Genomic DNA, 22,912 nt, shown 5'->3' with positions numbered 1-22,912 from the left:
AGAGGGGCTGGGATGGTAGCTCAGTGGGAGACCACTTACCTAGCGTGTGTGAGGCACTGGGTTCATTTCCCAGCACCACCACATAACTAAAAGAAGAAGGTCCATTGACAACATTTTTATACACACACACACACACACACACACATATATATACATATACATATATATAAATAAAAGGAGACACTATAGAATATTAATAGTGGCTGTTTTTATGAACTGTGGATAATTTTTCCTATTTCTCTTAATTTTTTAGCTTTTTCTCTAATTACTTTTAATATTTTACTCTCATGATGAAAAACCAAAATCAACAAATCATTTAATTGCTGATTGAAAATACCTTGTTATTTTCTGTTCTAAATCTTTTGGCTATTGATCCTGGGTGTGTCTTCGTGAAAGAGCTGTATTGAGGTGACCAGGGAAGAGCCTACGGTCAGAAGCAGTGATTGAAACCTAAGGGACCTTCCAGAGCAGTAAATGCCTGTTCAGTAACCATCATTGCTGACATGCAGGAGCTCTTGGGACAGGCCAGACATTGCCTGTACTTTTATTTTCAAGAATCTTCATAAAAGTTGCAGAAGATTAAGTATACCTGTTACTCCCATTTGGGGGATGGGGGAGGGTTACTTTACCACTGAGCCACATCCCCAGCCCTTTTTATTTTTTATTTTGTGACAAGGTCTTGCTAAGTTGCTGAGGCTGGACTGGGACTTGTGATCCTCCTGCCTAAGCCTCCTGTGTTGCTGAAATTAGAGATGTGTACCATGATGCCTGGCCTGTTACTCCCATTTTATAGATGAGCCCGAGACAAGGAGTATTAATACATTTGCTGGTAAGTGGGGAAGCAAGTGTTTGATCCAAGGCAGTCCACCTGCGTGGTCTGCCATTTTCCCTCTACACTCTATTACTCCCTCCAGTGCAAGAGGAGAGGGTCCTGGGAAAACAAGCACTTTCTAAGCCACTCTTACAAGGGCACTTGTGATGGAAAAAGGTACAGCCTCTATTTCCATTTTCACTTGAACAAATTCCATACAGATGAGTCCTCAGATGACACTGGCCTCTCAGTGGAGATGGTCTCTGTAAACACTTACTCACCATCTTATGAAACTCTGACCACAGCATGGTCCAAAAGTTGTCCTCTTTTTTGTACATAAATTCATTCCTTTAGAGAAAACAGGCCTATTTATAAATATTCTCAGCATGGCCAATCTTGCAGACCCAGACCAACATGGCTAGATTACATGCCAGTTTTCTAGTTGAGAGGTGAACAACAGTGCTCTGTATTTGCCGGCACAACTATAGTCAATCTTTCTTCATGTGCTTGTTGAAGGTAGTGTCATCCTTCACATACCAACCAACACTTAGCTGACACCATTGGGGCACACAGCTGCTTTGAGGCTCCCTATTATGAAGTCTTATTTTCTCAGCACAGAAACCTACTAGTGAAAAGTCTCCATGAGAGGAAGGAGGGGGAGAAAACTTCAGGAGAACAGAGCAGGACACCTGGAGAGAATCTGTCCTGTTGGAGTTAAGTTTGTCACTAAAATAAGGTAAGTTCTGCCTTCATCCGCTCCCTGGAAACTTTCTTGGTGGGGAGGGAAACAGAAACAGATCCCAAGAAATCAGCCATGCAAGATTAATTGGGAGGAAAGGACCCTGGGGTTTAATAGAAATCCATTATAAATGAAACTTATATTTCAAAATAAACTTTCCAACAGGGAGAACTTAATGAGCAAAAGGAAATTAATAAACAGAGGTAAATCCGAAAAATAAGATCCAATCATTAGGGAAGTGCTTGAGAAGAATGCTACTGGGGTATTATTGCCTCTTATTGTGCTGTATCTTTGCCTGGCCCCTGAGGGACACCTCTACATGATGTGCTTTCACTTACTTTCTCTGGAACTGGACCACAGGATCAGCAAGCAGGTCAGTGACATCAAGTTTTCTCCCCTTCTCAATGACATCTGGATGCTTGCGAACCAATAGCCACCCGATGTGGGAGAAGAAGAAGCCTCTGCGAGCATTGTGGGGGTCAGCATCTGTCTCCGAGTACTTGTGGTGGGCACGATGATCCCTGGCCCACTCGAAGATGTCGTTCTGCAGAGAGAATGCAGAGCCTGAGCTGAGTGAAGGGACAGCGTGCCTGGGTGCTTCCTGGGAAGCCACTCCGCCTCCCTGCCCTGTCCTGAGGTTCAGGTCCACTCTCCTCCCACCTTGGCCCCACAATCCCTCCACCTCAAGTTCAGTCCTGCAGGGTGGTCTGAGTGGTTTTCATGAGAACAAGAGTAAATCCTCACTTAGTGGGGACCTCAAATTGTGTGTGAGATGCGCCCAATGCGGAAGGTTTAGGCTTGTTGGGTAAACTAGTGGTAGAACCTGGAAAAAAGCTCTGGGGGCTACTGAAACCTCCTAGGAGATAATCTATGTTAAGAAAAGAGAGATCCCATCTTAGGATGAGGAGAAGGTTGACCCTGGGTATGAAAAGGGTATTGGTTCTTAGCCCAGAACTCTCTGCCTGCCTCCCTCATGTGAATAGCCTTCATGTCCAACTTGTAGTGGGAAGTCAATAAGAAAAAACCCCAAATAGTTATTTTCCAAGCCTCTGCAAAATACGAAGGCACAAATGACTTTGTTTTAGGACTATTTTAACAGTGTAAGAGAAAGAGAGGGAAGGCGACTTTGGCTCTGTGAGTAGTGCCCACCTGTGGTTCTCTACTCAGCAAGGACAGGACAGCACTCACTAGAACTCACAGAACCCAAGGAAGGAGAAGCGTTAGAGTCCACCAGCAACTGCCACACCCAGAGCTGGAGTGGGGCTTTGTGCAACAGGGCACTCGCCCTACTGACCCTCTTGTAATGGGAGACTCGGGAGGGGTTAGGGAACTGGAGGTCCTGGATGAGTTACCAGGGGTAAGAATGGATGCATTTGCCTGTTGTAATTAATGAGACTTTGTCTATAGTCATGGGTCTGTGAGAGCTACAGGCTTTTGACTTAAACTCAGTTTTTCCAATTTTTAAAAATCGACAATGCTTTAGCCAGGTGTGGTAGTGCACGCCTGTAATCCCAGCAGCTCGGGAGGCTGAAGCAAGAGGATTACAAGTTCAAAGTCAGCCTCAGCAACTTAGCAAGGCACTAAGCAACTTAGCGAGACCCTGTCTATCTCTAAATAAAATATGTGGCTCAGTGGTTAAGCACCCCTGGGTTCAATCCCCTGTACCCACCCCCACAAAAAATCTATAATGCCTGAAAAATTTTGGAAGGCAAATGAGATTGGGTAGTATCTTTGATAGGAAATCCATCTGAAAATAAAAATTTATATAGTATATAAACCCTTTCTTCTTTATGAAAATGATAGAAATATATCATAATATTCAATACTTGGTAATGTTTTTAGTAGGAATCTTCCATTTCAAAGATATTGGCTTCCTATAAGAAGGGAAGGAATTGCTTCATTTTCAAAGTTCCAACATTGCCTTTAATCCAAAGGAGGTTCTTGAGTTTTTGGTGTCTCAGGTTCACCCAATGCTACTAGAAGCCTACTCAGCTCACTCATCCCACAGCATCAGTGAGTAATAGGAGAAAGAGGGAGACAGAGACAAAGAGACAGAGAGACAGAGAGAGAGAGGCAGGAGAGAGTCTGTAAGAAGTATATGCTTACTTCAAATATGAAGAAAGAAAAGGAATGCCTAGAAGTCTTTGTTATGCAAAAATTATAGCCTAGAATACTGTAATATATAATGAGGTCTTTAGATTTTTACCAGTGTATTTTAAACACAGTAGCTGGAAAAAGTGAGAGCATTTTATTATTTATAATCACAGAATTTGGAGTTGGGAAATAATTTCAAATGTCAATCAAAATTACTAAAACCCAACATAATTTATTCCTTTTGCATTAGCTTATTGCTTTTATTGCAATGCCCATCTGAAAATGACATAGGAAGAAAGGAGAACACTCTGTCCCCCTTCACAGATGGAAAAGTTAAGGTTTTCATCTAGTAAGTAAAAAAACAATGAAGCAAAGATGTCACTCATCCAGTTCTCAGTTCGGCTTCCTGTCAATAAGACGTCGCCCTCATTCTTCAAGTGTAGGGGCAAAAATCAGTTATAGAGAACTCTCGTTTTTCTTGTTAAAAGGTTACATCAGCTCTTTAACTTAATTTCATGTGAGTTTGTAGAAATTGTAAGTGATTAGAGGCATTATTCTCACAAAATTAAACATTACGCAGAAACAAAACTAAACTAAACCAAAAAAGCATGAGGATGACAAGTTGAAACAGAGATATTATTTTAATTCCTTTCACCTAGACACCTTCCTGACCGAAGCCACTTGACTGTAATGTGGAATGAAGCAAGGGCTGTGGCCATCGTCCAAATAATCAAGCCCACAATTGAGCCCCAAATACTTAAATGTGTATTTTTGTAGTCCTTTGTTATTGTTTCATTTTTCAATGTAAAGCTGAGTCCAGTGAAAAAATGACTCAAGAACAAGATGTGAGTCAACAACAGGGCAGAAAAATAGCAGGATTCATGCACTTGACCCACCGGCCTTTTCTTCCAATTTACCTGCATTTTGCTTCTGCCCTGGAGTGACAGGTAGTAAGCAGGTAGATGGAGGGAAGAGCCTGCCTGTGAGCAGCTGTGTGTACTATGGTGCTTGGTACAGTTGATTTGTGTGCTTTTGGGACAAAGGAAAGGGAAAGCTGAGTACAAAGGAAGGAGAGGGGGGCAAACAACCTCAGGAAGTGGGGAAAGCCCTGTCCTGGAAGCCACAGTCCCAGCGATATCTGGATAATCTCTGTCCTTTCCGTGTTTACATAGTACTGATCACTCTTGTCTAAAATCTGTGTGTCACCCAGTCACTTGCTTCAAAGAAAAGTAAAAAAAATCCAGCAGAGAGCTGACAAACGTGCTGACTCTTGGTCCATCCCTGTTCCATCCGTGCCTATCCTGTGTGCAGGATTTGCTGCATGGCATTGAACTCTGGAGCAATTTCAGAAGCCTGAATTCTCATCTAACAAATTATTAAATTTGCAACTTGTTGGGACTAATGACACGTTAACTAACTCGGGCTGACTCCTTACTCCCTGGCGAGTGAGCAAAATCAAGGCTCAAAGACGGTTTCAAAGGTTCATGACGATAAACCGGACAACCGTCAGGGATTGGTTAACAACAGTTCCGCAAACATGATCAGCTCGTGCTTGCCATATAGTCCAATGGGACTCTCGCCTGCATGAACCCCCCTGCCTTGCTGACCTTTAAGCCGATTGGTTCCCGCCTAGCCCCCACCCTACATAAAAGCTGTGGGATTTCCTCAATAAACGAGTTCCTGCTGTGACGGGTTTCCCTGATTGTCCTCCACCCGGAGAGCTGGGAGCAGGCGGTCAGTTGGCCCTACCTATCCCGATCTGACCTTGTTGGGGAGTGTCCCCTTCCCTTGTCGCTGGTCGAGAAGAGCAAGGGGGCTTAAGACCCCGAAAGCAACATAGAGCTTATATTTAATGACAGGTTCTGGTAGATAGCATTCTCACCAAGCAATCCCATTACTTTCAAAAGCAGATGTTCGCCATATGTTTGTCGATCATTTCTGAGAAATAAGTGGAGGTTGAAGGAAGCTACATTAATTCTAAGAACCCTGGGCATAGCGGAAGCACAGGCAGGTAGGCCTTTTTCACTTGTAGCATGCCTCAATTGGGACTGGTCACATATCAAGTATTCAGTAGCCACCACAGAGTAGAATTCAGATCTAACACATGGCTTGAAGAGTCTCATACTTCAATTTTTAAGAATTCAGTCCTGCTTACTGGTGAGAATGTGAAATTGGCACAAACCTTGTGAAGGGCAAATGGGCAGCACATAGCAGAAGGCTTTGAATTGTGCATATCTTTTAATAGCAAGTCATTCTATGCAAGTTATCTTAAGGAAATAATCATGGTTATGTGCAAAGATTTAACCACAGAGTATTCACTGTAGTGAACATTTGGGGGAAAAAAACAAATTTCCACATAACAGGATTTCATTGAATATCATGTGACATAGTAATTAAATACTACTCGTGTTTATGTGTTCATGAGAGAGTGAACATAAAAAGTTTATAGGTACATAGAAAATTTCTACAAAGAAATAGAAAAAAAGTCTTAGAACTGCTTTAGTGGAGAGAAATTGAGAGGTAGTCATGAGAAGAAATATTTTTATGCTTTTCATTATACACTGAAGTTACCAAAAAAGAGCATCTATTAGTTGTTTTTTTTTTTTTTTTTTTTTTTTTTTTTGGGTGCTGGGGATCGAACCCAGGGCTTTGTGTTTATAAGGCAAGCACTCTACCAACTGAGCTATCTCCCCAGCCCCCCATCTATTAGTTTTGTAGTAAAAAACGAATTAACGAAAAAAGATGTTGTAAATTGACATAGAATGATGAAGGAGAAAGTGGTTCTGTGAAAAGCAGTTTTCAAGCCTTACAGAAGTAGGGAACATGGTAAGGCCTGAAGTCGTTCCAGATCCTTGAAAGGCAGAATATCATACTAAGTGAAATAAGCCAGACCCAAAAAACCAGAGACCAGATGTTTTCTCTGATATGCAGATGCTAATTCACAATAAGGGGGTGGGCACTAGGGAAGAATAGAGGTACTGTAGATAGGTAGAGGGGAGTGAAGGGAGGGGAAGGTATATGGGGTAGGAAGGATAGTAGAGTGAAACAGACATTATTGCCTCATGTACTTATATGACTGCATGAACGATGTGATCCTATGTACAATCAGAAAAAAAGAGAAATTATCCTACATTTATGTATGATTTATCAAAATGCAAAAAGGCATTCTACTGTCATGTATAATAATTAGAACAAATAAAAAAATTTAAAATGACATAGAAGAACTCATTCTTGAAAATGTCTGCCATTTTCTTACGTCTATTCCAAGGTATATGATAATGCACGCTGGAGGTGGGCATGGGCACTACATTGACACTGAGATGTGAAAACATTGCTTTTCTGTGTCAAATCTCTCATCTTGGAGTATGAGTCTTTTTCTATTCATGGCTTCAGTTTTCTAACATTTTGAGGAAACTTTTCTATCTATAGTCAGAGATTTGTATATATTGGTATAATATATAGTATGATATTATCTGGCATACGTAGTGTATTTATTTGTATATATATATATATTTGTGTAGTATGTAGGATACTGTAGAATTTTGCATGTAAGTAGTATATATTATATATAATTAGTTCATATGATAATGAAATTAAACTGTAGGAAATTAATATTAGAGTACATAGCATTTTACAGTTTCATGAGTATAGTATTAGAGTTTTATCAGTCTGCAGTTAAAAAGAAAAATGGGTTTCAAAATAATATGTACACTGTGAATTTTTCACAAAAATGTGTGCTTAAACATAGGAAAAATAAAGGGAGTATATAATCCAACCTATTTACAGTAGTTCTCTACAGGAGATGAGACTGTATTTTTGAATTTTTTCTATTAGTTTGCATTTTTAAAAATTTTATAAGTGGGTTTTTCAAGCTTTATAATATGGGAGAAAGATGCACTTTTTAAAAAATGTCTATATTCCTGAATCAAAATGCCCCAGCTTCTGTCACCAGTCCTGCCTTAGAAAAACTCTATGAAGCAGAGCAATCCAGTTGGTTACTATATCCTTAGGTCTACCTTCTTCCATCTGGGTTCTCATTGGCACTAATCTACCAATCACACCTTGACTAGTGTAGTGATGACCTTGCTTGAACCCACCCTGTATCTATGGATATGATAGCAATGAGGACTGATAGCATCCCCACACGGGGCCCTGCTGAGACTGTAGAAACTGAAACTGATCCTCCATCCACGCAGCCCTGGAGAGTCACTTGGGACCTGAGCAATGGCAATCCATCTTAAAAGCTCCAGCAAAGTGTGTTACAAAGTTACATTTCCCCAACCTTTCTTTTATGTTCAAAATAAATTCTTGAATCTAGTCATCTAATGGCAGTAGGGAAAACTGTCTTAAGGCTTGCAGAATTTCCACTAGTGAGCAAGAGGAAGGGTCAGTGAACAGCATGTGGCTTGTCCCACTCAGCAGATCTGAAACCAGAACATTGCTTGGTTTTCCCCTGGCCTAACTGGAGACATATTTGCCTCTGACCAGACACTGATACAGTTGTTCTCTCCTCTAATTCAATTTTGTGTCGGCTTAAATTTCCAAAAGAAGAACTTACCAGGTGGCCTCAAAACATAGCCAAAGGGAATTCCACTTTTATTCATACCACATCTTTATTTCCAGTCAGTAGTAAAATAGAAACTAAGACCAACATGTCAGCTTGAATAGGCAGGTTTTAAAATAGAAAGTGTATGTGCATGTGTGTGTGTGTGTGTGTGTGTGTGTGTGTGTGTGTGAGAGAGAGAGAGAGAGAGAGAGAGAGAGAGAGAGAGAGAGAGAGAAAGTCGTTCTACCAAGGGGTCAAATCGGGGGAGACACTGCTACTTCCACTGCTTAGGATCTGTAAGATTCTTTGGAAATCAACTGTCCCTGGGGTCTAAACTTAATCTCTTCCAGGTCAGATGCCTGGACAATGTACCATTCAAATGGTGATGAAGATTCAGTGCTTTCCCCATTGTTGATATTGGGTCAGCACTGAGTTCCTTCTACATAATGCTGACAATCTGTAAGAATAGTCCAGAAAGTCCCCTGAAGGGGCCTGGCGCTGATCGACACCACCTGGCAAATCGTGGCTTTCCGAGGGCAAGCAGCCACCTGCTGCCTTGCCTTCCTGTGGCTTTCAGCCTGCATAAATTTTAGAAGCTAAGCAAGAGTTGAAAAGCCAGTCTAAGTGGTTTCAAAAGGTTTTGTTGATGAACTTTAAAGATTGCAAAAAAGTAAAGGGATATGTTATATTTTCTTTGGTACTCTTTGTTTAAATCTCTTATAATGAAAATGTATTCCAGACTTTTACATTTTTTTAAAGATAGATGTATGTATATTGTATACTGGGACTGAGTCCAGGGGAGACTCTACCACTGAGCTACATCCCCAGTCCTTTTAATTTTTTTATTTTGCTAAGTTGCTTAGCAAGGTTGGCCTTGAACTTGCAATCCTCCTGCCTCGGCCTCCCAAATCACAGGGATTATATGCGTGCACCACTGCATCTGATTAAAATAGATTTTTAAGTATACATTTTTTAAATATCTTGGACAATCCTTCTATGAATATTTTCAATTTGGGTTTTGGAGGGATTGTTGGTCAGTGGTGTGACCATATTCTAGTCTCCTGAGCAGCCTAGAAAGCAATGACAACCCCATAGCTATGAAGACACTTGGCTCCCAGATCTTGATTTTTAAAAGCTATTCCCTACTAAAAGGAATTAGAGCTCTGGAAAATATCTTATTCAGTACTAGGGTAGGAAAAGTACATGAGGGCTTGGTATGTGCCACTATGCCAGAAAGGAAGGGTCTAAAAAAGGATGGGTTTTATCAAAAGGGGACATGGGAGTCCATTCATAGTGTCTCCCACTGGAAAAACCAGTGTAATTTGTGCATTAAAGTGAATAATAACAGTAATGGATTATAATCCATTTAATTAAAAAATTCATGGGCTCCTAATAAATAAACAGGAAGCATTAAACATATGTCCTTACTGTTTGGTGCCAACAAACAAATGTAGAAGTTATTATGAGAGTTACAAATCACTAATTTGCTGTTGTCATAGAATAAGTGATCCAGGAATAATTACCAATATATGTTAAAATTAATGGGTAAAAGTGTGATGAAGAGAAAATATTTACATAGACTAATAATATTTATCTGCATCATTAATTACAAAAGGAAAGGTAACAGTCTTAGAGTGGAGAAACATGGAAGCCATCACCTAAGAACTGAAGTTCTTATCACCAATAGTATGACACAGTGATATCAAGCACCTCTTGATGCTAAGACGTACACAAGATCACCAATGTAGGGAGGGTTTCCCATATTTTTTAATTGGTGCATTATAATCATACCTAATGGTACACATTCATACATTCATACAATACTAATGTAGTGTTCATGCAAAAAACTCACAGAACTAAGACTGACAATATGAGCAAACCCAACTGAGGAACATTCTATAAGATAACTGGCTATTACATGTCATAAGACCAAAGAAAGAGCAAGGAGGCATTACAGATGAAAGGAGTCTAGAGAAACATGACAACTCATTGTAATGTGTGATCTTGTTCTGGATCTCAGACCAGAACACCATACAGAGTATTATATCAATATTAAAATTTCCTGACTTTGGTAAGTGTACTAGCTCTATGCAAAAATGTCTTTGTCCTTAGGAAATACACACTAAGGTACTTAAAAATGAAGGGGCATGATGTCTGTAATTTACTCTCCAATGATTCAGAAAAATCATGAATGCACATACATACACACATGGAGAAGATAATAAAGCAAATGAGGCAATATGCTAATAGTAAGTGGATCTGGGTGAAAGGGATACAGGAGTTCTTTCTAGTATTTATTTTTGCAACTTTTCTGTAAAAAAAAATAAGTTTTGAACAGACATTATTTCAAAATAAAAGCTAAAACTAAAAGAAAAAATTTCTAAAATGTCCTTATTTAAAATCTGAGTTTCCCCTTTCCCTCCATCTCGATTCAGGTTTTCATCAATTTTCTTGGATTCCTGTAACAGCTTCCTCCCCTAGTCCTTTCATCCACAATATCTTTAGATACTACTAACATACTCTTCATGTTCATTCTCCCCAAATACCTATCATTCTCTTGTTTTTGACATGAAAACCTTTCCATATTGCTTTTCTCAATAATCCAAATTTTCTCCTTATGGTCAATCAAAAATCTTCAGTTGGCCTCAGCATTCTTAGCTTTTCCACTTTATTTTTTGACAAATATTTGCTGACTGGTTATGTGCTGGGAGATAAAGATGGACAGGGCAATCAAAGTTATTTATGTCTGCAAGGAGTTTATATTATATGGAGGAGTTTAAACACCAAACACAAAGTAAATGAATTAAACATAAATAAAATAGCTTCAGGCTGAGATTAGAGCTGTGAAACAAATCAATAAGACTTCCAGGGAACAATCAAGGCGAGACATTGATACAGGCAAGGCCTCCCTAATGGAACAATTTTGAGGTGAGAAGCTTTGGTAGTGGCAGTGAGGGAAGGTAATGGGGAAACTTCTGAGGTCCCAGGAAGGATTTGGAACAGTCTAGGAACTCAGAGAAGGCCTCTGGGTTGGTAGTATGGCCCTAGGGTAAGAGTGGCATGAGAGGAATGATAAGAGGTCTTATAGGATAATCAAGAACATTGGATGGAGCTGGAGAATATCATGCTAAGTGAAATAAGCCAAACCCCAAAAACCAAAGGCCAAAAGTTTTCTCTGATATACAAGATGCTAATTCACAATAGGGTGGGGAGGATAGGGAAGAATAAAGTTGCTTTATAGTAGGTAGAGGGGAGTAAAGGGACGGGAAGGGGCATGGGGGGAGGAATGATAGTAGAGTGAAACAGACCTTATTGCCTCATGCACATATATGACTTCATGACTGATGTGATCCTGCAATATGTATAATCAGAAAAATGAAAGATTACACTCCATTTATGTATGATCTATCAAAATGTATAAATGCATTCTACTGTCATGTACAATAAATTAGGACAAATAAAAAATTTATATATATATATACATATATTTTAAATACATATAAAGAATATATCTGATCTTTTTTCCTGGTTCTTGACACAGAGCTTTAAACCCTTGAGAGCTAGGAGAGTCTTTGTTATGCTAATGAAGTGTCTCAGGTGAGCCCCTAGACAACCTTAGGATGGAGCAGATCTCCAGAAAGACCAGTCGTATGATTAGAGTTGGTAATTTCAGATCAGAGGGTGACTGGAGATTGAGTTCAATCACATAGCCAATGATTTAATTAACCACACCTATGCAATGAAATCCTGATGAAAATTCTGGATATTAAGACTCATTAAGTTTCCCAGCTGGTGAACACATTGATGTACAGGGAAGGTGACGTACCCTCACTCCATGGGGAGAGGACATGACACTGTGAGGCAGGGATCCTTCCAGACTTTGCCTCATGCAGCAATGTCATTTGGCTGTTTCAGGGTTATATCCTTCATACTAAAACTGCAGTAGTAACTACAGCACTGTCTTGAGTTTCCTAAGTCATTCTAGTGAATTATTGAACCTGGGAGATTAAAGGAACCCCAATTTTGTATCTGGTCAGTTAGAAGCATGGGTAGAGTAGGGACCCATTACTATTCTAACATCCTTGCAGCCGGTGTCTGAGATAGGGGCAGTCTTGTGGAAGATCCAGCCTTTAATGTGTGAGATCTGATGATGATTCTGAGTGGTTAATATCAGGACTGTACTGAAGTCACTAAACTGGGGTGAAACCAGAATCGGCATGCAACAAGCTGATCATGCAGGGCCTTCTGGGCCATAATAATGAGATTGAATTTCATTCCAAATGTAATGCTAATAACCCTCTGAAAGATTTGTTTGCTAGAGAATTGTTTAATTTTCAATAAATACTCTCTGGCTGTGCAACAAAGAAGGGTGAGCATTGAAGCAAGAATTCCAGTTTGGAAAGCTTATGTAGTAGCCTAGCCAACAAAGCTCATGGCTTGAGCTAGAGAGTGGTAGTGATGAGAGGCTTAAAGATCCAAGTTGTGAATTCATAGCAGAACTGAGGGAGATTGACAGGATAAAAGATGGACAGGAGAAATGGAGGAATCATGTGTAACTTCCAGATTCCTGGTTGGGAAACCTAGAAGAGGAAAAGTCTGGGGAGAGAAGGTAGAGTGACTTCAGTTTTTGGCACACTGAGTTTGAGATCCAACAAGAGATGTCACGCAGGGTGTGAGATCTGCAAAATACCATCCATTGACTTCCTGAATCAGACAGATGCTCTAACTACACTGTGGCCCGGAGAGAATGTGACAATCATTTCTTTCTCTCCGCCTTTCCACAAGTGTTTCCCCATCTATCCCCTCTTTCTTTACTTAGACAAATCCTTTTTACCTTCCAGGTTCAACACAAAACTCCCTTTTGCATTAGGATTTCTCTAACTACTCAGCCCTAGTCAGTTTTGCAGCCCTAAGAGTCAGTGTGAAACCTTTGGGCAAAATAAACCAGCACTATCTTGTAAGGGTCTGTCTTTATTATACACAAGCCTAGCTGGCTCAATTAAATTGTAAACTCCTCATGACAAGGACCATATCTTATATAGCTCTTGTATACCTCATAAGCTTACAGCGGTTTATGCAGTCTTAAATTCAAAAGGAATTAACTAGCAGATTTATACCAAAAACAGTGAAAGATCCAACAGGAAGAAGGTAAAAAGTAATCAAATGTTTCTGCCTTCTAAAGGAGTTTTAAAAAGCAAGCCTAAAAATTTCTACTTGGCACATGAAAATCAAAAAATTTACCATTAATTAAAACTGTTGATTCATGACTCCTATAGATATTCTATCTTAGGAACTTCATAAAGGCATTAAAACAACATCTCTGAAACATTCCTATGGCAAAAGCACTCGTTGGCATTAGTAGGAACTGGGACAGGATGATTGAAGAGCCTGAACCGTGGTGAACAAGGATCGATGGTGAAAAACAGCTCAATATCTAACAAGCCGGAGGGGCAGAGGCAGCTAGCGAAAGGCCCCACTGTGTCTGTGAGATCTAGTTTATTTAGCATCTTCATTAATGACTGGGAACAAGCCTTATGCATTTTGTTAATAACATTTTTTGGCTGGTACTAAATTAGGAGGCTCGGCAGACATCGAGGACAGAGAAATAATGCAGATGGATCAAAGAGATTAGAAATATGAATAGAAATTATCACAATGAGATTTGGCTTAGGAGAAATGCAAATGAAAGCAGCTGGGGAAGAAATCAACCAAAATGCAAAATAATCAGTAAGTTGGGAAACCTAGAAAGAAACAGCAACTTAACGGTGTCTGGCAGGAGAGCAATGGAATAAAGACTAAGCAATGACAAGGTGCCATCTCAGCCCCAGTGGTTGGTGGCAGGTATGGAGAAGTAGTTTGTCAAGAACTGCACTGCGACAGTTTGCTTCAGCACCCATGAACATTTCTAGAGACAGTGGGGGAAAACTAAACAAAAATAAACTCAGACATTTAGGCTTTTGTTTCTTCAATTATTAGAAAAGGCATTAGACTCATGGCTTCTAAGGACCCCCCAGGTCTAACTATCCACGATCCTAGGAGAAGAGGGGATGGGAAGGGGAGAATGCACATGGCAAAGGAATCCCCTGTCCGCAGCTTTCTACAGACCTTCTTTAGGATCATAGGCAGAACAAATGGGTGAGCTTAAAAGGATCACCAAAAATATCCCAAATTGACAGCACTACCTTGGACTCCATCTTAAACAATATAGATGTGGAGCTAAATTAACGTATAAAACCTGGTCGTTATTTATTTGCAAAAATACCCTCTACTTTGCCAGGAATTTCTTTCAGTGCAAATTCTCTGGGTATCTTTAGAGTAAATAATATTTTGGTTTTCAAAAATTTAACTACCTGGAAACAAAAATGCAATGATCGTATCAAGTGGGTACAATCTCCATTAAAGAGGCTCCGCACTCCTTGGGGAGGGGCGGGTGATACAAGAGACCGGCCCTGCTGCTTAGTGCGTGCGAATCTGGAACTGCCTTGTGTGCTCAGACTCCCCAGGGTCATCATGCTTTCTTTCCCTTGAGGTGCATATCCTTAGGTGATTTCTCTCACCTCACCTATTTTCACTGACCTAGATTCCCAGCAAAGAAGGAAGCGAGGCATCTTGGGGGAGAGATGATTTTATTCTCTACCTTAAAAGGTACCCTTTTAGTGGTAGAATGTGTAGTTAATCCTTGCAAGTAAGGGCAGGAAGAAAATGCCGTGTCTCCTGCAGCAGGCTCAGGAGAATTCCCCTGGTCTCTCTCCCACCTCCTGCTTGCACCACTTCGTCTGTCACAGCCTCCTGCCATGACTGATGGAGTCACAAAGCAGCAGGTGTACAGCAACACCGCTTTGATGAACCGATAAGGCCCCCTCATCACAAGTGAAGGATGAGAGAAGCTGCTCAGAGACAAGCATTTGCTCCTTCCACTTGACTTCCAAATAAGCCCTGGAGAGCAAAATGCTGTGGAGGAAGACAAGGTGCGCCATGATGTGTGAATGTCTTCCAAATATCAAACCAGAAAGGCCTCTCAGGGCATCTGGATGGGAACAGTTTCTGGGGCTGCCTGTTTATACAGGAGAAGGAAACAATATCCACCCACCACATCCACCCACCTTAAAAGGAGGAGAGCAAACCATTTCCGCTGTGTGGGTAAAAAGCTACACATATGAAGTTCAGGCTTATAGTTAGGGCAGGTGGTAAATGCTGAAACAGAATCTCTAAAGGGACAGCTAAAACCTGCACAGAGAGCCACATGGGGTCAAGGATTCTTGCACCTCCGGGGTGCTCCAGTGTTTTGTTCTCTTCTAACCAACTGCCACTATCTGCTGCTGCTAACACCCAGATCGTGCTTGGGGGCGCTGGCCTCCTTGATGGCAAGGAAGTTAAGTCTCCCTCTTTGATGTGCACAATCCACAGAGACCCAGCCTTGGGGGATGGCCTATGATCCTGAATCTCACAGAAAATCCCCAGGTCTCAGGACTGTGGTCTGAGGCTCACCAGTGCCAATGAAATGCACGAGGTCATGCTACTCCCCTGCCTAGTACCCTGCAGTGCCGCACAATGGGCATTTAGCCCAATAGCCATACTCCACGCTGTCCTGACAAAGCCCAACATGGATGGGGCCCCTGTCCTCCTCTCTGGCCTCTTCTATGGTCATCTTCTCCCACAAGTGGACCAGTCACACTGGCCATCTTTCTGCTTCTTGAACACACCATACCTGTCTGGGATTTCTTTTTGCTCCTCCTTCTATCTGGGATGCTCTTACCCTATTGTTCTCTCTTTTGGTCTCAGCTCTAAGGTCGCCTCCTCAGCCAGTTCTTCTCTGATCATGTTTGTTATGGTTTAGGTATGACGTGTCCCCCACAGTTCATGTGTGAGACAATGGAAGGAAATTTAGAGGTGAAATGATTGGGTTATGAGAGGCGTCACCTAATCAGGGCCTTGATTCGCCGATAGGGATTAACTTGGTGGTAACTGCAGGCAGGTAGGGTGTGGTTGGAGTAGGTGGGTCATTGGGGCATGCCTCTGGGGTATATATTTTGTCCCTGGAGAGTGGAGCTGTGTGTCTATCTGCTTTCTGGTGCCATGTCCTGAGCCGCTTTCCTCTACCGCACTCTTCTGTCATGATGTCCTGCTTCACCAAGGGCCCAGAGCAATGGAGCTGGCTGTCTATGGACTGAGACCTCTGCACCATGAGACCCCAAATAAAATTTTCCTCCTCTGAAATTGTTCTTGTCAGGTCTTTAGGTCACAGTGACAAAAAAGTCATCTAAAAAAAATTCTCTAAGGAAGCCACCTCCCTCGTTCACTACATCATACAGCTGCATTTCAGCTCTTGATAACCTTCTTTCTCTGAACACATCTGTTTATTCCTTTGCTTGTGTTCATTTCCTCTTCCTCCCTCTGTAACATGCACATCCTGAGGACAGGGACCTTATCTGTCTCGTTCTCCAGTACCTGCAACAATGTTTAACAGTATATTTACAGAATAGAAGGATAAAAATATACTCTGATGCTTTGAGAAGCATGAGGCCAGGACAGGAAGCAGGCATTGGAAGCCCCCTCTGTCACTTAAATCCATATGTCCTTGGATAGGTCACATAGTATCTTTTCTTTCTGTTTTCTCATCTATCAAATGAGGAAAACCTAATTTGTAGAGTGTTATCAGATGACTATATAAAGTACCTAATGAAGTGCTGGTATGTGGTTAGCACACAACGATTGTCTTGTTTTATTCTGTTGTTGTTTTTGTTGTAATTATTACATTCTTGCCAAAGCTCAAGACCCATGACTTTGTGATTCACTTAACACAGTTATGTGTAAAGTTTGTTCCATTAACAATCACACTGTAACCCTAACAGAATGAGCTGCGAGCCATTGCCTCCACATTCACAGTATAAAAGCTGGACAAACTGAAAGCCAACAACTCTTCTTACATCTATTGGAGAATTAATATTTTAAGGCATATGGTTGCACCCCAAACTAGAGAGAGGCAGCATGAAGGGCCAGATCTTGAGGGGAGCAGACACCCAGGAGCAAAGCCCAGAAATAGAGCCAGTACAGGTTGGAGCATTTGAAACTATAACTGATGAATTGCCGGAGGCTCAGTGTGGACAAGCTGAAGCCCCTGAGAGTGCCCAGTCGTAGGGGACCCAAACTTTCCATGAATTGTGCCTCCAGGATTCCTACCCAGTTCCCACTGTGATTTCTAAAAAATGTCCCTAGACCTCCTGCAGGAGGAGGAGAAAATCAACTGTTTTGAATTTTGTCCAGAACTTTCTATTCTCTTTAACAAGGCCTGTCCTTCAGAGAAACCACTTCACCAGAGCCTAACCAACTGGAGTTTTACCAAAGCCTAACTACACCAGGGGAAGGAAAATAACCAACTCAGGAACACTAAAACACTGAGACCTAATCATACAATGCTTTCTGTGTTAATCATCATTCTGTGGCCATGACAAAATACTTGAGAAAATCAATGTAATAGGGGGAAGATGTATTTTTTGGCTCTCTGTGTCAGAAGTTCCCGTCCATGGGCAGTTGGCTCTGTTGCTGTGGGACCATGGCAGCACATTACCTCATGGCAGGAGCTTGTGGCAGAAGAAGCCCGTTTACCTCATGGCAGCCAGGAAGCAAAAAATGAGAGGAGGGCACAGTCCCAAGGCCTAACTTCCTTCCACTAGGTCCCAACCCCTAAAGGTTCTACCACCTGCCAGCAGTGCCATGGCTGGGGTTCATGGGCTTCTTAGGGACATTCAGATCCCCTATAGAATGCTTCTCTTTCCCCCACCTTACTACCACATCATTAGAGCTCCTGGGTCATTACCGGGCGGTTGCAATGGAAAAAAAATGAAAGCTCAATAAAAAGTCTCTATGAACACCAAAGACAATGGGAAAGACATAAGGAAAATGATCTAGGTCAGAAAATCAGACCAACATAAAGAAAGAGGATCAGAGGATAAATGTAGGTAAAATAGAAACGCATTTTTTATTCTTAACTGGTCTAAAACATAATAGTTTGCCCAAAAATAATACTAGCAGCAATTCATCTGGTGATTATAGCCTAGAATAAGTAAAAATCAATGGCAAAAATGGCATAAAGGGATAGGGGGAGGAATGAATTGGTACTTGCATTACTGTAAAGTGGTATAGTATTTTTTTGAGGTGCTGGTGATTGAATCCAGGGCCTCAAGCATGCCAGGCAGGTGTTCTATGGTATAGTATTATTTGAAAGTGGACTTGGGATTAATTTTAAATGTATAATACATATTCTAGGAAAACACTAATTTTTAAAATAAAAGCATAATTGAAGAGAGAAAACAGAATCATTCAAATGCACAATAAAATCACAAAGTGCAGAAAAAGTATAGAAGACAGAAATAGGAAATGAGAACAAGGGTAACAAATAGAAGTCAGGAACATGGTAGATATTAATCCAATTGTATCAGTAGTCACTTTAAATGTGATGACCTAAGTATACAGTTAAAAGATAGAGACTTGAGCTGGGGCTGTAGCTCCACAAATGAGCATGTGCTTAGCATGCATGAGGGTCTGGGTTCATATCCCCCCCCAAAATAGAAACTGGTTATAGTGAATTGAAATAAAAACTGACTCAACTATATGTTGTGTACAAATTGCACTCTAGGACATCATATATGAACTTCCATGTGTGAGCCGTAAGATCCCCAGCCTGAAGATTAGGAGACCTGAGTGTCTGTCTGAGTCTATCCACCACTGACAAGTCTCTAATGTTCTCTGGGTTACCTGTTTACCCCTCTGTAAAAATAAGAGGATTTAGATTATATTCCCTAAGGTCACTTCCATCTCTAAATCTTAAGTCTCATGACCCGATGAGGAACTGAGCTATCGGTAAGGAGGATGAAGCATGTAGCTGGTGCCCTTGGTTGGTCTTGGTTCACAAGAGATTCAGTGCAGCCAGGGGAGGTGGGTGTGCCAACACAAGAGCACAAAGCCAGTCCTGAGGACTGCTCCTGCAGACTGAGCTCTTGGAGACCCCTGAACAGCAGAAATCCCTCGTCCAGGTCCACATGTGATTAGCATAAAATTATAAGGAAATTGCAAGCCGTCTTTAGGTTCACTGGCATCTTATTAAAAAGGGAGGATAACAGACCAGAGAGGAACCCAGGGGTCGTTGCAGAATGCAGGGTGTAGAGGGGCCAGAGGGTTTTCACGGTTCCCTGTTAGAAATCCTGTGCCATCATCATCTTTTCAAACTAAAAGTGCCCCCACTTTTCCTGCCAGATGCATCCCTCCTCTACAGCAGAAACAGAAAAGAGAGCTTCAAACATTTAAGTCCCAATTTTAAGATTTTTTTTTTTTTTTTTTTGGTGGTGCTGGGGATTGAACCCAGGGCCTTGTGCTTGCAAGGTAAGCACTCTACCAACTGAGCTATATCCCCAGCCCTTAAGATCGTTCTTAGTGATCAGGATTTTGTTTGCAGCATCTAGCTTCAGAGATAACTATAGCATGCCTTGACCATTTTGGCCAAAGATATGGACATTCTCATGGAGGGAAAGTGGGGAGAGAACCTTTGAGACACTTTAAAAATACAGGGGAACATCAAAGAGAAACTAAGTCAATGGCTGCATTAAGTTGGAGTTTGGGGTCAATACCCTTCATGGGCAGATCACTGCATTTTTTTCCCCCATTTTTCCAGGTTGTTCTCCTCCTGAGTGATATAAAGTGATATAAACTGACTGTTCTTTCCCAAGGATACCAATATACATTGTTATGGAAGTGAGCCCTATGCTTACCTTAAAGACACATTTTGCTTAGGTCTCAGTGATATTGTCATGTAACACCAGACCCACAAAGCATTGAAAATGTCTGCTGGAAAATTCTGGGAATTCTAATATCTAATAAATGAAAAAGTCCCCATAAGGGTCATGAATGCTATTTGTTCACTGTTATACCCAGTACCTGACACATAGTAGGTGCTAATAAATATCTGTTGAGTGAATAAAAAAAACTACACCACAAATGTGACCTTGAAGAAGTGTGCATAGTCAAATGTGATGATTTCTTTTGTGTGTGTGTGTACTGGGGATTTGAAACCAGGGCCTCGTGCTTATGAGGCAAGCACTCTACCAACTGAGCTATATCCCCAGCCCTGAATGTGATGATTTCTAAAAAGACTTTTTAAAGCTATCCATTTTTTTTTCATTTCTTTAGCCATCAATGAGTTTTTTTTCTGTATGATAGCTTTTAGAATGCAGAAATGAGATTGTATGCAGATTCTCATAAAACACAAGAGGAAGAACAACACTTACTGAATGCTAGTAGAAGCTTAATACTTTTTTTTCTCATTACTTCATCCTGTGAGGTAAATACTGTTATGCTCCCTTTGCAGACAAAGAACCTGAGACTTGCATAAAAGCAGAGCAAATGGCACATCTAGCAAACGGCAGAGCCAAGGACCTTAGTACCTCCCTCTACCATCTATTTTCTTCCCCAAGTAAATTAAAATCATAGCCCAATATTGTTATGTAATGTTTGGTTAAGGAAAATTAGGTTTTCAAATATCAAGTTATAAACAAATAATTTCATTGGGAAAAGAAGAATCAGAGAGTTAGGCTCTCAGTCACGAGTTATTTATCTTGGGAAAAAAGAATCCAAGAATAGGGGTGTTTTATAACTACATGAATGTGCAATTGGAGGCTAAAAATAATAAACTATTTGAACAAAATAAATGGCAACATGGAGTTAAGTCCCGAATGGCATCACAGAACTAAGTCAATGAGTTTCTAGTGATGATAAACAGAATACAACATTGAAATAGATGATGGTTGAACTCAAAATAAAGTGCAGCACGGTTCATTGTGTCCACAGAAGAACATGGAACCAAGAAGTGACCAAGGGCTCCTTTGTGTGTAGTAGTGTCTTTCCTAGGACACTGGATTAATTTCTGACTGGGCTTGAATTCTCTAACCAGCATATATCCATATTACCAATTGTGTTTCCCAGACTGATCTCCTGGGTTGAGTCACATTTGCTCTATGAAAGCTCAAACTGTAGAGGGGACCCTAAAGCAGGGATGAGAATTCATAGCCACAAGAGCACTGAAAGAAACACCCAGGGTCAGGCTCTCCTCTAGGGAAGGGAGGCCCATGTAGAGGTGGACATGCCAGCTGGGAGGGTGCCTATTTCCCTGGACCCTGAGGCAGCACTGGGAATCACCTTTCCTTCCTAATGGTGAAAATAAATGGAGCCTAGAATTATCTGCACACATATATGGGCAGAAACTTTGAAAACAAGTTGTTCCCACCTACATTGCCTGCATTATTAGGTGAGGAATCGGGGTGTGGAAGGATCTGTGGATCAAATCAAAATCCCAGCAGCTCAGAAAGTGCCCAAGGTGGTGAAGAATAGTCTAGGACTTGAATTGTCCTAAAGGATAGGACCCAATCTTGGTGCACTGGTGACCTCTTATGCTGTTCTAGCTCCCCGGAATTTCCAATGATTTCATAACAACCCTGCAAATGAAGTCATACTCTTATTTTTACAGATGAATAAACTGGAGATGAGGAATGATCGCAGTTAGCAACCATCAGAGTAGAATCTCTAAGTCTTCCAATGCCAGGTCAAATAGTCTTTCCACCATGACCTTGTAGGTTAAGCTCAGGACACTGATTTGTAAGAGCAATGACTATGGAGTCAGATTGACCTGCACTTGCCTACCTTGGATTTTAGCCCTATAATTTTGGCAAGTTTTTTAACTTCATTAAACTTCAATTTCCTCATCTGGCTCATGAGGCTATTGTGAGGACTGAATGCAATACACACAGAACATGCACAGCACAGAACTTGGCCCCTGGCTAGAGTTGGATGAAGGTTGAGGGCTTCAGGGTATGTTTCCAGCATGCACTCTGAGTGGAAGAGTGTCCTGTCCTCTTTTGTAGTATGCCATGGGGCACAGGACCCCCAGAGGATTTTTTTACCTAAGAGATTTTTTAAATGGGGGAGCGGGGGACAGACTGGGAGTGCTCGGGGCCTGAGCACTGAGCTAGGACCAGGGTGGAGTGTCAGCCCATCCTTCCCCTCCTCCCATACTGCCTTCTGCACTGGGACCCCACAGCAGAGACTCTCCTTTCCTACCTGGAAAGCCATGGAGTTGGCAGCAGCCAGAAATATCCTCAGGGGCAGCTTGGCCTTGTAGGACCTGTGGCTCCACAAACGATGGGCACCAGCTGTCACACCCAAAGCAGTCAGGAGGAAGCAGAAGTAGGCTGGAAGACACAGCAGGAAGAATGTCAATAATTGACAGAGTCCTTCAACATGCCCATGTTTCTTCCCCTCCTGGATAGCAACCCATGTGAAACGACACCAGGGGAGGAATCTGCAAGGTGAAGAATTAGTAACTTGAGAAGAGTTTTTATTGATTGGTAGCTTTCCAGTACCAGACAGAAGCAGAGAGAACTTCCTTCAGGAAACTTTGACCTAACTTCAGGAGGTTTTAAATGTCATTTCCCCTCTATATCAAAGAAGCCTTTTATTTGCTATTGTTTCTTGCTGACCTTGATGCAAAGTCACAAGCACATGAGCACACATGTGCGATCTAGGGCTACGTGTCCATTCTCACTCTCTGTAAGTGAGACTGATCTCTACGCTGCTTCCTCATTGGCTTCCATGCCAGGGAAAGTGTTTTGTGAAAAGCCTATTTCTGAGTGGGCATGCCTATTATCAAGGCACCACAGGCATTGGTTTGAAGGAA

The 22,912-nt window shown here is 41.4% G+C and overlaps 1 protein-coding gene across 1 annotated transcript in view; it reads right to left on the bottom strand.

Moving 5' to 3' along the window:
- The window catches only part of Scd5 (stearoyl-CoA desaturase 5), a 150,863-nt gene that overhangs the window by 39,085 nt on the left and 88,866 nt on the right, over positions 1-22,912 (bottom strand). Inside the window, exons 2-3 of the mRNA XM_047566717.1 lie at positions 22,297-22,427; positions 1,889-2,094 (exon numbers count right to left, since the gene is read on the bottom strand). Of these exons, the coding sequence (XP_047422673.1) occupies positions 1,889-2,094; positions 22,297-22,427 (337 nt within the window). The remainder of the gene's footprint in view (positions 1-1,888; positions 2,095-22,296; positions 22,428-22,912) is intronic.

Source organism: Sciurus carolinensis, chromosome 10 (assembly GCF_902686445.1).
Source record: "Sciurus carolinensis chromosome 10, mSciCar1.2, whole genome shotgun sequence".
In the NCBI taxonomy this organism is placed as follows: Eukaryota; Metazoa; Chordata; class Mammalia; order Rodentia; family Sciuridae; genus Sciurus; species Sciurus carolinensis.
The sequence above is the reverse complement of the archived record's forward strand: the minus strand, read 5'-3'. Positions and strand labels throughout refer to the sequence as shown.